Raw genomic sequence first — 14936 nt, forward strand, 5'->3', positions numbered from 1 at the left:
AGCTAAAACATTAGAAGCCCCAAAAGAAAGGTGGAGACGTGAACAAAAAGAACTGTTTTCTTTGATCACCAGGTAATTCAAGGTTTTTGGTACAGTATTCTTTATAAAGTTACAGCTCAAAACAAAGTTAAAGCTGCACTGATCAATGTTTTTGTATTAAAATGGAAAGAAATACGATATAAACAAACCCACAGCATTAATCATTTGTTTTATTTTGAGGCTAGATTCCCCTAAAATCTCCACCTGGATTTGTATATTTGGATTAATTATTCATGACCTCTTATATAAAGTTACCTTTCTCTATGCTGAGAGAGTCGATGGCCCTGTAGCCGGAGTTGATGATGCCGTGCTTTGCACCAGCAGCCATGACAGCATGGTAGACTGGCAGGCAAGCATCTTTGGGGATGTGCAGCTCCCAGCCAAGCTCCCCGACAAATGACAGACGCATAGCTCGCACCTAGACATGAGAGGGGTTAGAGAGGGCGGCTTAGAAAGATGAAGAGGGGAATGTAGAGGATCAAGATGCCATGTCTATGCACACAGAAAACAGCAGAAAGGAATTAGAAAGGAATAGATGCGAGGATAAGATAAAGGTGCACAAAAAGGGAAACAGAAGCTGTAATCTCCCTTTAGAAATGGACGTGGTCCTGAAAGATATTTAAAAAGAAACACCTCTGGAGGTTAAGAGGTGGGAATGACGGGAAGGAGATTAAGGAGGAAGTGAGGTGAGAGAAAACAGAAAAGAGAAACAGTGCAGAGATGGGGGCCTGAGTAGCGGACAGAGGTGAAATGTAGATAATGACAGACAGGAAAATTTAGGCACTAAAGGTGGTAAAGTGGAAGAGAAAAAGTATTTATCAACCTGGGTATTATTCTTGTAAACGCATCCACTATGAACACTGGTCATGAAAACGTAACACACAAAATGGAGCAACAAAGTGTGAGCCTCCCACAGTTTCCCCCACAAAGAAAAAACTAATTTAACAGATATCATCTCAAAAACCCAACTGCAACTAAACACAGAAAGTAGTCCCCTGGCTTCAGCTGCTGGAGTGAAATGCTCAGCAGATGTAGAACTATTACACGCAGCTAGAATCTGTTTATCTTGTGGTAACCCATAAAAAACGCAGTGTGTATCTTGTCATTTTGTTTTTGCACTTCAGAAACTTGTAGACACAAACTACCTTCCTGTGTTTTGTCCTACATCTCTAGGTTAAATCAACGGCATGCTACAGTCTTACTCTAATGTAAAGAAGCCAGCGTGTGCACGTTAATACGGCAGACGAGAAGTGGAGAAAATACGGAGCGCGGGTGGAGCTGAAGTGAGATGAACGAAGCAGAGGTGCTCAAACAAACCACCTGCGACGGCACCCACCTGTCAATCAAAGTGGCCACGCTCTTGATTATGCATAAGTTTTAGACTTAATATAAATTTAATGGGTGATTTAAATATAAAATCCACCCAGGCACAGCTGTCATGAATGTGGAAATTAATTAATTGGAAAGATCAAAACCTTTTTTTTTTCTTTTTTTTTTTAGGCATAATAGATAGAAACACAATAAGAATAACACCCAGGTTGACAAATGCTAGAAAGAATGATATGCATAAAAAATATATACATGTATATGTGAAAGAGGACAGAAAGCTAAAGAGAAAAGGACAGTAAGCGAGTGAGAAAATATGGACAGGAGTGAAAAATGAGGAGAGAAAACTCTCCAACAGTTTCCCCAGTGGGTGCTGTGACAGCCAGGCCATCTGGCCAGCCAGGGATCACCCTGGGCCCCATATGTACACCATGAAACTCTGGGGAGGACAGTACATGTAGGCTTGTGCTTATGCACAACACACATGCCACCAGATACACAGGCGACAAACTCAAAAACACACAAACATGCTTCATACGCACCGTCACTCACACATCAAACACAGGGAAGTAGAGAAATGCATATAAACATGAATTCGTATGACCTGACATGCACGCCAGCACACCCGCTTCGAATGGGAGGGTTAGGAAGAAGAGAGAGAGAGGGATGGAGAGAGTCTAATGAGCTATGAGGGGAGCAAAGGGCAGAGAGAGAGAGCTCTGTTCTCGCAGCAGTGCAGCCATTAAAATGTCACCCAGACAAGGCCAGCAACCAGCTGGAACACAGCACGAGCAACCCGCGCACACACACCCACACATACACGCAAACACCACTGCAGAGCTGTGAGAAGACGCTGACTGCAATCACCGGAGCGTTGCATAATTCATGCAAGAGTAACTGAAACAGAGGAAGTGTGTCCGTGTGTGTCCGTGCGTGGACATATGTGTCGCTGCATGTGCCGGTGCAACATGCTCTCTTTGATCCGAGGCCAGGAACGGGTGTAGAGGTCAACCTGAGAGGCTGAGGCTACGTTACCTCACGGCATTATTGTGAGAAAACTGAATGACAAAATACAGCTCAGTAGAAATATGAGATTTCCTTCAGTGCTTGTAAACGGCAAAGCTATAAACTTTGAGTTGTCAGATCTCAGGGGAAGAAGTAGGAAGATATGGAAGGCAAAAAAGAAGGTAGAGAAACAAAACATGTGGACAGACTTGATATCTAAATAAGTCAAAAGGACACCTTGAGACATTCCATCTGTCCCACAAACACACACACACACACACACACACAGTCTGTGTTGACTGAAGCTTTAAAATAAGAAACCGGTTTCACTCAACGGCGTGAGATTTGCATACATTTTTTTTAATTAACTGCATTTTTTTTTTATTTAACCAGCACTGACAGGGTTATTTTGAAGCTGACAAATGTACCACATCCAATTACTGTAGAAATGAGCTGAGGCACAGTGTGTGTGTGTGTGTGTGTTTTCACCTGATGCCCTGCTGCGTTGACTACTTTGTGGGTGGAGAAGGGGAAAGCTTCGTTGCTCAGGTCTGTGTCCAGCACCTCCTGAAGCACCTCTCGACTGCACATAAAGAGAACATAAAAGAAAACCACCATGAATAGAGGCAGTCGGTCAATATATAATTTGCATTTGTGCCTGTGCAACTAGTGTGATGAGAGATACTTAATCTGTATGCCTTTTTTTAACTCAGATTGTCATATTGAAATATTTTCAAGATGGCCTTACTACAAAACTATAGCATCTGCTGTGAAAATGGAACCATCTCTCCTTCTCCCACAAACACACATGCTAAAATCAATATTACATAAAGATGAGTCAATAAAAAAAAAAAAGTTTGACTAAGTTTAGCTACTTGTTTGTGAGTGGGCAGACAGAGGCCTTTTCTGGAGGATATTTTTGAAACAGTGTGGCAGGAAGCCAATGCTGAATATATTCGGGGAAAGGTTCAGGTTACGTTTGCGTGTGGGCGTCCTTTTTTTTTTCTTCTAAAAAGCATTCAATGTGGTCACAGTTGGATGCAGAAATAGGTGTATGGTCACATGTGAATACAGCGTTTCTTGTGTATAGAGGCGTGCATGTATGTGCGAGCATGATGCACAGGCTGATATTTCCTTCAGGCTTGCTCCCTCTGTGATGCCTGACCTCTTTTCAGCTTTTCACGCTTTGTTCACTGAACTCAAGAGCCCAAAAAGCAAGGCCAATTAGCTATATATAATCAGTGAATGGCTCTGTTTGTGTGTGGTGAGGGAGTCTTGCAACCATCAATTTGTTTCTCTGACTTGCCACTTAACTGTGGCTCTCAGCTGTGGATTAGAGGATGCATGCACACACAAACACACACACACAGTCACACAGAGCTCTCGTACAGGATATCACATAATTTCATACATTATAAATAAGGTTCATAATTACAAAGCAAACGACACCAGCACCAGTTTCACCCTTTGGAGCATGCTGCCAAGCTGTGCGAGAGAAAAACTGCAAGTTTACATACTCCCCCCCCTCTCCGGAGAATTGGAATGAGACATCTCTGGGAGAGAAAATGGAGACGCACACATTTCCATAAACGTTCCTAATTTTCTCACTCCTCGAGTTTTTAACAAGATCAATTTGCCTCGTAGGAAAACAAAAGCTTAACATTGGAGTGTTGATTTTCTGCAATTCCTCATATGTGGAAAAACAATGAGAAGGAGCTGTAAATCGTTATAGTGCTGTGCAACACATATGTCAATCTTGTTTATATAATCGACACACACGCACGCACACACAGGTACACACCCACAGACACTCAGAAGCTCAGTGCTCTTTGGATGCTCAAGAAAATTCAATGAGCTCCATAATCAACATCCTATTGTGTGTGTGTAAGTGTGTGTAGGTGTGTGTGTGTCTATCTATCTATAATGATACACAGTATAGTAGGCTACTGCTGCGAGTGACGCACTGATTTCTGCTTTGACGTAAGCAATAAAAGACACTGAGAATAAAAAAGAAACAAAAAAGAGGAGAGAGTGTGAGAAAGAGTTGGATAAGATCGAACAGAGACACGGAGAGAAAAAAAGAAACTTTGGAGAACAGAAGATGAGAAAAGCCTCAAGGAGAAGAAATCGACACAGCCCACACAGAGTGGCCTAACCCAGCTGCTGGTGAGAAGGAAGAACAAAGACAGAGGGCGGTGAGGTGGGGAGGAGAGGAGGTGAGAGGGGAAGAAAAGATAGATGGAGAGTTCAGAGAGTGAGATAGGGAAAGAGGTAAAGGTGGCCCGGCTTGCTCTTTGAGTGAAGAACAAAAGGAACGCTGTGGGAAGCGAGAAGAAAGTGACACGCTTGGACTACATCCCATGTCCGACTGCGCAGTACAATTTACACCTGTATCGTGCACCATTTCTCATCCTTTCAGTTCAGGTCATATAGCTGTAGGCTACAGGTTAATTTGGAATCATGATGCATTCGGGTCCGTACAAGCTTGAATCCATTTGCTCCTGCCTCCATTAGGCATCATATGTTTTTAAAAAGACAAGTCCTTCCATGACTCAGGCTTTTAAATCCAAGGGCCTCTCACCCAAAGTGTAAACTGTTTGTAAGACAGCGCGCAAAAGCTCTGAGTAATCTTCATCATTATCGTTCACGCCAGTGAAAAATAGATTTGAATTTACTTTATAGCATCATGAAACAGCCAATGGCGACATTAAACTGCAGAATTACCCTTGCTTCTGCTTCTGTCCCCTGTTTTCAATCCACCTCTGTCCCTGCACTCGCTCACTTCTTACACCCATGGCCAAGTCTTGAGAATAGGCTCTTAACCTGTTCCCCTCTTATCGATCCAACAGCTCCTCTTTTCCCCACCTCTTGTGTCCAGGATGTGAATCATAACCCGTCTTTAGACCAATCAGTTACCTTCTTTTTTTTCACTCCTCTCCACCACTCTTTGCCCTCACTCACTCCTTTTGTTCTTTTTTTTCCACCTGGATATATAAATCATGACAATGCTGCCGCCACCCCCCACACTCCCTTCCTCCCTTTTTTTTAAATCTCCCCACCTCTTGGGTCCCTGGATGCTGATCATTCCCATGTCCTCGGAGTGGTCGGTCAGCTGGCAGCGGAAGCCTTGGTCCTGAAGAACTGTTCTAATATGGTTCCAGTTGTGTTCGGCTACACCGCCTCCAATGGCCAGGTAGTATGCATCACCTGGAGCAAAGGATGAGAGATGAAAGAAATACGTCAGAGACGGTGACAGCTGGAACATCAGACAAATACAACTGTCAAGAAGAGCAACACAGCGTCTGAATTTTGATACCAAACTTTTCAATTTCAGTTTATTTAGCAGGTTAATCACATAATTTCCAGTGTTTCCCCGCTTTGCCGGACAAGGACATACATAGAAATGAATAGTAGGATTTCAAACAAATGGAATAACAGATAAACTAGTTTAAACTAGGAGACAGAAGAATAACACAGAGAGTGATACATTTAAAACACACACTCTCTCTGCTTCTCACCATTGGATTCCGGTGCCAGGGGCAGGTTGGCAGCACCAGTCTCCAGTCTGCTCACCGTCAGGTCAGCCTCCGCCCCTCCTCTCTTATTCAGCATGCAGGTATACACAGTGGAGCCTGAAATACACACACACAAACACGCACATTAACAATTAATTCTTGTGGCTGGCTTTGTAGGCCAATTTAAAGTGTGCAGTCTCTTGGAACAGAGCCGACGGAAATCTCAGAATAAAAAATGAACCCGAATCTGAGGTCAGTCCTCTGTTTGTATCTGATTTTTTGTGTGAGTGATCCAGTTAGTAAGCTTTTGTATGGCTGTGTGTGTGCTTCCCCGACCCCCTGTGTGTGGATAAGAATGAACTCTTAATAAACTGGAGTGTACTTGAACTTTTTTTCATAATGTTATTGTTTTTAAAGGGGGAACTCATTATCATTCTCTGCGTCAGGGAGAGGGCGACATGTGCTCCTTGTCTTTTTGTAAGAGTGTTACCAAGGAAACAGCTGAAATATGAACCCCATTGAAGCTGATAGCTGAGAACATCACTTAAAGCTATTCATGATGAGAACGCCATCAAAATGATTTCCTAATGAATGAAGTCTGTATCTAATCACAAGAGACAAAATAACATTTCCGACATCCATTGGCCAAAGGAGCTGAGGGCGGCAGTGCTAATATGTGACAGTCTCACTTGGATGAATGATGTTACAGCGTCATTCTGTCACTGCTATTAAAGAAAAGGAGGTGTGAATGTGTTGGCGAGGCATAAGCCAGCCCGCTGAGACATTAAACATCAAGAGTTAAGTGTGACTACTGTAACTGCTGTATATTTGGAGAAACTACGAGTGATGGAAGCTGAAAATGCAAGTTTGGATGATGCAAAGTTTTGTTTGAGAAATTACCTTCGTAGGTGGGGTTAGATCTGATCGTCATAATGAATGGAGGATAATAAAGTGGAGGTAGAGGTTATTCCAGAAATTTAGTATTGCACTGAATTTTTATCTGTCGAACAGAACACAGACGACAAAAGATCGAGCAACACCGACGCAGCAGTGTCAGGCTTTAACACCCCACCGCCTGTGAAAAACAACTTGTATGTAAAGATTATTTGTGATATTCCACAACTGTTTTTGATAGTTACAAATATTTGACACGTTATATACAGTACTGTATAGCTTTTCAATGATGCTCCCTACTGTTAATCTATGGCATCCACCCTATTAATTCAATCAGTGTTTGACGATTCTATAGGATCGTTTGTGACCTATTGAACATTTGAATTATACATGTAAATGTTTTCATTATTTTTATTTTGCTTCAGTTTATATGCTCAAACATATAAATGTGATTAGATGATTATGATGTCACTTAGCATTTTTAGATATATCCCTCTTATCCTTCCCGTGGGATTTGCTTGTAGGAGGCCGAAGTTCTCCCCATGACTCCCCGACATGACTCTAACCATCATGTGTAAACTTATCAAATCATTCTGACAGTTATTAAGTTTTTATTAGTTCAAATATTAGTGCAGATTACGTGTTGCTTTTAGCCAATTTATTTAGTTTCCATGGGGTCGGATCTGTGGGGTGGTACCACTGGGAGTCGCCAAAAAACTCCCACATTTCCAGTTCCCACACAGACCTAAAAAGGTCGGATGACAGATCTCAGACTCTGAAAAGATATTGCTGTCAACACGAAGGCGTTTTATCGTGTTCGCGGCAGGGGAAATTGAAAGTGGTTGAAGAAATAATGTGAGGAAAGTGGAGAAAAGAATATTGGAGCTTTGTCCATTTTCATATCTGTACACACCTATTACTGCAGCAAGCAGGCGTAGCTGTCGGTTTGCGGGTAAGTTACAGAGAAATCTGGCACTGCAGGCTCCCTCGTCATCACTTTCAATAAAGCCTCTGAGACTACGTACTGGCATTTACTCTTGGTGATATTTTGAGAGTTTGTCGAAAAGTAGACGGTTTTGCTCAAGTGTTGGCACCTTGTTTAGTCTCTCTATTTGCCCTCTTCATCTGTCAATCTTGTCTCCCATCTGTCTGTGCATTTGTGTGTGTGTGTGTGTGTGTGTGTGTGTGTTCTTGCTGTAGCAGACTGACCTGGCTTCTTGTTAACATCAGCAGTGAACAGCCAATCAGCCGCCTTCTTGGCATCTGGTCCAGTGAGAAAGAACTTTCCAAAGTAGGACATGTCAAACACAGCCACACCGTGTCTGCATGAGAGGCACTCGCTCTTAATCTGCATTTTTATTAAAAAAGAAAAGAAAAAGAAAACAAACACATCCAATTAATACAGACACTGACATTAAACAAAAATGTCTTCCTCTTTTGGAGGAAAACATGCATACAGAGAAGGTTTTGACGTCAAGGCTGATGATTCTCCCCTTGTGTTATTGTCCTCTGAGCCTCTGAGTTAGTTTGATATGCACTTTATTCACCGTAAACCTGACTCACTGGCTGTGCTGTCATCACTGTTGTGATGTTGTGTCGTCCGTAATTCTTATTTCCCATCAGGAAACGAGTTCCCTTTCCACACGGGAGCCTTCAGAGACTGTTCATACTCAATAAAATAATGATTTTGCATGAAACACTGTTCTATTGAATAACACACACAATTGTACGCTTGGTATCTTACCACGTCATGATGTGGAGGGAAGTCGAAGGTGTACTCTTTGCCGAGCAATTCGTTGTATTTGTAGTTCTCGTTCCTCTTAATGTCATAAGCCCCATAGTAATCATAGTCTTTAACCTTTACAATAATAAAGACAAAGAAATAATTAGAGTCTAATTAATCATTACCATTTCCAAGTACAGAGAAGGACAAAGCATTGGACTAGACACTGTGTTGATGTCATCCAATATTGGCAGTCAATCTGTTCCAACAGTCTCTATCCAACAAGCCTTGTGTAAAAAAAAAAAAAGCATCTTAATTGTTTATGTATTTCCAAGTGCCTTTGGTCAATATGTGGATGTAAATAAATCATTGGCATGCACGTGTTTGTGTACAGTATATATGGGTGTCTCACAGGAGCGGGAGCTTCTTTGTTGAACCAGCCAGGTCTTTCCCAGCCATGTCTCTCTTGGAACACACAGCCCTGCTCCGTCAGCACCTGAGGCAAACAATCAAACACAAACAGATAAAATCAGTACAGGGAGAACAAGAAGCTGAGGGAGGGTTTACTATTCAGTGCTTACTTTATTGTATCAAAACATACAGTATGGTAGAGTTAAGAAATCAGGATGTTTGGGATATTTAGTTAAAAGCACATATTCACAAAATGTATTCTCATATTCAGCTACTTCACTTTTCACAAGCTGCTGTTTTTGAGTATTTAACTCAATTTAGTCGTGAACTGCTGCAAACTATAGCTGCCGTTAGCTCAGTTTGGTAGCCGGGCTGCCTGGACTGTGAGCTCAGAACATCCAGGGGTGTGTTAATGTTTGGACCACAGGTGTTTTGGACCACCAGAAAGAAGAGGTTTTCAGCCTGGGGCGTGGGAGAATGCTGATGGGGAGCGGCGCTGGCAAGTGGACAATGAAACCGGGCTCTAGACAGAAAGCAATAAAGCAAGAAGCTGTTGAACAAGAGTAAATCTGGGGCTTGCCTTTAGTCTGAAAGACAGATGCCAAGCTGGGCTAGTAAGTAATATTAGCTCGCTGCTATGTCTTGAGTTGTTGCACTTGACTGATGTCGGGCTGTTAGCAAAAGTTGTCAACTTTATAGTTTATTAACAAATACACGTGTACAACTGTCCATATTTATGACAGTGGTATTGCACCCCAATATTGGGGGGGACTAAATAAAAAATAAAAAATTCTATGCAATGTTGCTTTAGCAGCACCAATAGATTTGTTGGCCACTTGGGGGCAGCAAAACAAACTACAACAACAAAAACACATTACAAAGTTGATATAGGAAACTTACTTGCAAGTTTACCCGGTAAACATTATATATTTATAACAAAATTAATCTAACATGGAAGGAACTGACGAGAAGTGATGGTAAAAAAAAAAACTCTTTTAGCACAAATTGTTGCAAATATAGTCCACTTATTAATTCTTGATTTCTTGACCAGAGTTGAAATAAGATTTTTCTTAGCGCTCACCATCCTCCTTGTTAAAACTGACAGTCGCCCACAGTTGGTAGGTATGTTCTGCTATGCTCTCCTCCTAGCAGGCAGCTAGCTGTCTCTTGCCAAAACTTCCCACACCAAGCTATATTTACCATCCGTGCTACCGGGGTGGAGAAAACGTGTGAGCAGCAGTGTCATGGATGGCCTGTTTGTGCTCTGAAATAATCTCGCATTGCGTCCTAAAAGTAGACATTCTCATTATTTGCACAGGGATAGCTTTCTTAGCTGATCAGACTCCTTAAGTGCCTCTTAAACATAATACATGCAGTCGTGATGAGGAGCAAGAGCCAGTATCATGAATAGAAGCTCATTTAAAAAAAATAATAATTAGACTTTTTCAGTGTTTTTTTTCCTTCTCTCTGCCACCCCTACATTTATCTGAGGCTCTCCAACAGTAGGAAGGCCAGTTGCTAGGTGATAGACCTCGACGAGTGATTAGCAAGGGTCTAATGCGCTTGCAGCCGAGGGTTGGACCAACCCAATCTCACACGGACTGTGCTCTCCTTTGAGCTACAAGTCTGTCTACCTGAGAGCAGCTATTTGTGTCTTTTGAATGCTAGAATAAAATCCGGTGTCATAATTATACTGAACATGACCATGTCATCATGCAAATTTAAGGTATTTTGTCCCGGCTGAAAAAAAGCTGTGATGGTAAGGAATTTAGTCTTGTAGTATTGTACAACATGGCATTATTATATAGATGATTAGATCTGCCACAGCTGCCTGAAAATAACATCACATTCTGACTTTATCTAGTGAAAATCAGCTTATATTCTTATATGACGAGCTTTCTATAACGTCAATGCTATTGAATATTTAACGCCAAAGTCCCAAATTACAGGTAAAATATTTGTGAGGAGCAAAATCTGGCCATGGCACATCCTGTTGCGTCATTTTAAGTGTATCAGTTGCTACCTGCAGCTCACACAGGCATCAAACAGCACCTGAGTGTGCTGATCTGAGGGACAAACATGAACCTGCTTCTATGCAGACAGTGGCACATGTGCCGCAGGGTGTGCGGTCTTAAGCAAAAAAAAGATGGGGTTGTTTTGACATGCATTATAAGTCAGTGGTGTGATGCTCTTAATACAGGTGGAGCTCTCAGGAGAAATAAATTAAGCTTGACGGTGGTATCTGCATAATGCTACAAGTAATGCTGCTGGTTTTTGCTGGATTAAAAAAAAAAGAAAAAAAAGAGCAGAACTGTTAAAATGATTTTGACACTAATTTTCTGGCCTTTTGAAAAACAAGCATGAAAGAATTTCATCACCTCATCACATCATAGTTCACTAAATAACTTGAGTTAAATAAGTTTTTCCGTTGAACCATGTGCATTACTCAGAAAGAAAAAACACTAACAGGAAATGAGGAGGGAAACTGGAAGAAAAAAAAATTGAGAGAAATTGGAGAGAAAATGTAAATGATGTAAAGTCACTTTAAGTATTAAAAAAAGTAAAAATACATAGCTTGCATTACAAAATGTCCTTCAAGCACATTTCATTCTGTACAAAAGCCTTAAAATAATCTAGTTAATTATGCAGGAAAGGTGCCAGGGAGGGAAGCTAAATAAAACCAGCTCTACAGACAGCAGCAGACATGATCTACAAAATACATTGACAACATCGCTAATGCAATTTTGTGTGACAGTAAGCTGTTCTGAAAGAATGCCTGTATGCGTGAGTGGGGAAAGAAACTGCAACATTTAAAAAGGTAAATGGAGCCTGGAACAGGAAAGCAAGGCTAAGTGGATCATTAATGCACAAAATATAGAGGCAAGGCCCATTAAGAGTTTGTGTCGGGCTAAGGAGAAAAAGCTGAAAGACATCCGAGACTGAAGCTAAGTGTATCATTGGTAGTCATGTTGGCACAGATCATATTAATAAATATAGCTGCTGTGGATAAGCTACACTGATAACTTCTGTCTGCTGAGCCTGGATTTGTCTGCAAATATGGAGAAGGAGAAGAAAGAGAGAGGGGCAGCCAGACAGGGGTGACAGAGAAATAAACATACTAAAAGAGATGGGGTCAGAGTTTGATGAATGAGATCTTTGCAGTACATCAGACAAGCAAAACATTCAATGACAGACTGAAGTCAGATTTTTATCATCAGCAACTGAAGTGCACTCTATTCAGCCTGGTGTTTCAGCAGCATTGTCTGTTGATTTGCTCTATTGACACACTGCGGTCTCAATTATCCAATCAGATGCTGAGGTGACAGAGGTTAATAGAGGGAATGAAACAGCAGCAGTGCTTTTTCTCTCACACACACAAAAAAAAAAGATTTTAACAAGACAAGAACAAAGACCGCAGGAGAGAAACTGACATTAGAATGAAGAGAGGAGGAAACTGTGTTGGGGAGGGATGTCAAAAAAGACAAAAAATGTGACATCAAAGACAGACGGGTGAAGGCCATGGGTAGATTTATGGATAAAAGTGAAAATAGTAGAGGAATGAATGGCTGAAGGACATAAATCTGAAAAGGTAAAATGAGAGAAGGAGTGAATCGTGGAACCTCTAAGAATATACGACAGCATCAGAGATGACTGTTCAGATAATGGCAGTAAGAGATGATCCCATGACTGGTTCCGTCTGTCCTAGGAACCCTCAGTCTCTCGATGTGGCTCCAGAAAGTCTGTCTAAATCTTTAGAGATACACAACACTGCTCACCCAAAATAAAACTGCTGCTTTCCTACCCGACAGTGCTTGAAAAACAAACAAACAAGGTTATACTTAATGTTTATCAGATCTAGGAAAAACAGATGTTGAGAGATGGTTGTCTAAGAGTCTGACAATATTTCGCTGAAATATGAAAACTTCGTCTTTAGTCTTGTTTTATTCTGTTTTCTATCATTTATAAAGTAATCATTACATGTACAGAGGCAGTGCTTTGCTCATTAAACCTTTGGCCTCTGAACTTAAATGAGACATCACAGCTGAAAGGAGTCTGAATAATGCAAAGATGCACATTAAAGTTGCAACCAACTGAATACTCGACAACAAAAACACAATGATTCTTGAATATACGCTAATGAAAACATACTAATGAATATTGTATTCCATTCCTGCTAATAAATACTAAATCTTACACACTGGATCTTTTCAAGTTGTTTCCTTGAACTCCTGAAGAAAGACTCTGTTCAGTCGTCTGCACTGGAGATAAAACCTGCTCATCTAACCTGATGGAAAGGGTCCTTCCTCATGTTTCGGCTGGCCAGCGGCTCGTCAAAGGGGAACACCACAGAGTAGTTTTTAGCGTACGACTCGTGGCTCCTCTCTCTGATCCAGCGTTGGTTGTCTGTCAGCGAGTTATGGAAACGTCTGAGACAGGAGGGAGAGAGGGATCCAGAAAGATTAACACTCGTTAAAAGTCACCGATCATTGAGACTTCATTAAAACTTCGTTATCCTGCTTCCTACTGCCCGTCAATAAACCGCCAATCAGAAGCTCAAACCATGTTCTGCTTTGTAAAGTCAGTTATTGTGCATTGACGTACCTGATATCGTAACCGTACATATCCTTTTCAGGGCGGCCGTGTATGATCCAATGGGCCAGCTCTCTACCACAACCACCGCCAAGCATCATACCTGACAAAAACACACATAAGAAGAGACAGAAACTGTTTGTGCATGAACAGAATCACATAAAACAACAGAATCTACTGCTGAAGTGACTTATTTCTGCTGAATTTACTTAATTTTGTTCTATATATTCTTCTTGAAAGTGAGGATCTGCTTCAGATCTATCTTTACATGCCATTTTAAATTGAATATCTTTCTTTTCAGGCTACAGCTATTTTTCTCAGTCTGTCTTTGATTATTTGTTTAGGCACTGAACTGTCATACAAAAAAGAAAAATGTCCATCACAAACTCCCAGAGGCTAAAGTTCTTTTGGATTGAGGATCAAACAAAACAAAGATACCACCTTGAACATTGTGATGGGCATGTTTCACTTTTCTGACATTTTATAAATGAGTGATTAAATCAAAGAAATAACTGAAATTACAGAGAGTCGCAGTAAAACCACAGTTTTCAACCACACAGTTGAACAAGAGCCAGTTGGGAATTAAGAGTAAAAAATCTGGACAAAAAAAGGACATCTTGTCCCTCTTCTCTCACTAATAGCCTGTCTGGAGGACTTGTGAGTATGTCTCATTAATTTGGGGAAAAAAAAAGAGAGGCACAGTTTTGTCCTCTGCTTCAGCCTTTATATGTCATATGACCTACAGAGGATTGTTTTGACCTTTGTTCCATCATTTGACCCTTGCTCACAGCAGCCCCTGAGCAATCTGACCTCATAAGCTGAACCCGATGTCTGCTGCAGCGTTCTATTCATTTCAACTCCACCAAAAAACACTGGCAATTCAATATTTTATCCATCTTGTCCCAAAACTGTTCGGTTAATGAGCTGCTCTCTTTTGGCAACCCCCCTTCTTGTGTTGTGTTGCTGCTAATTTGCATACATTGTGCGTGTGTGTGTTGTGTGTGTGTACATATACACACACTCTTGCATGCTGTGAGCACAACATCACTATGCGGGAGCACGAGCAGTGTGTCCTTGCATCATCCCTCCATCTCCATCCCTCACAGCATCCCCTCTCCCCTCCATCTCTCATCCCTTCACTCATCCGCGGGCGCGGTCACTCCAGGCCAAGCTTGGGCGGACGTTTGAATGGGATAGATAGATGGATGGATGGATGGATTGAAGCAGGTGTAGAGACTTAAGGTTAGAGTAGTAGTAGTAGTACAGGGAGGAGGAGGGGATGATGGAGTTCTTCCAAGACAATGTGGAGACAACTAGCAAGTCGAGGTGGCACTGATAGATGTCACCCAGATAATCGCGCTGATGTGTGAGCGAGTATCTGAGTGTGAACCTTCATGCTTGTGTTTTCACTCATCTTATCATCACCTCCTCGC

At 41.5% G+C, this 14936-nt stretch overlaps 1 protein-coding gene across 3 annotated transcripts in view; it reads right to left on the minus strand.

Annotated features, from left to right (window-relative positions):
• sardh (sarcosine dehydrogenase) overlaps window positions 1–14936 on the minus strand; it is a 35388-nt gene that overhangs the window by 2739 nt on the left and 17713 nt on the right. For all 3 annotated transcript variants that reach the window (XM_027282204.1, XM_027282202.1, XM_027282203.1), the window contains 9 exons: window positions 13516–13606; window positions 13199–13340; window positions 8915–8998; window positions 8524–8637; window positions 7989–8127; window positions 5889–6002; window positions 5430–5577; window positions 2860–2953; window positions 295–457 (listed from right to left, as the gene is read on the minus strand). In XM_027282204.1, coding sequence (XP_027138005.1) covers window positions 295–457; window positions 2860–2953; window positions 5430–5577; window positions 5889–6002; window positions 7989–8127; window positions 8524–8637; window positions 8915–8998; window positions 13199–13340; window positions 13516–13606 — 1089 coding nt within the window. The remainder of the gene's footprint in view (window positions 1–294; window positions 458–2859; window positions 2954–5429; window positions 5578–5888; window positions 6003–7988; window positions 8128–8523; window positions 8638–8914; window positions 8999–13198; window positions 13341–13515; window positions 13607–14936) is intronic.

This window comes from Larimichthys crocea, chromosome IX (assembly GCF_000972845.2).
Source record: "Larimichthys crocea isolate SSNF chromosome IX, L_crocea_2.0, whole genome shotgun sequence".
Classification (NCBI taxonomy): Eukaryota; Metazoa; Chordata; class Actinopteri; family Sciaenidae; genus Larimichthys; species Larimichthys crocea.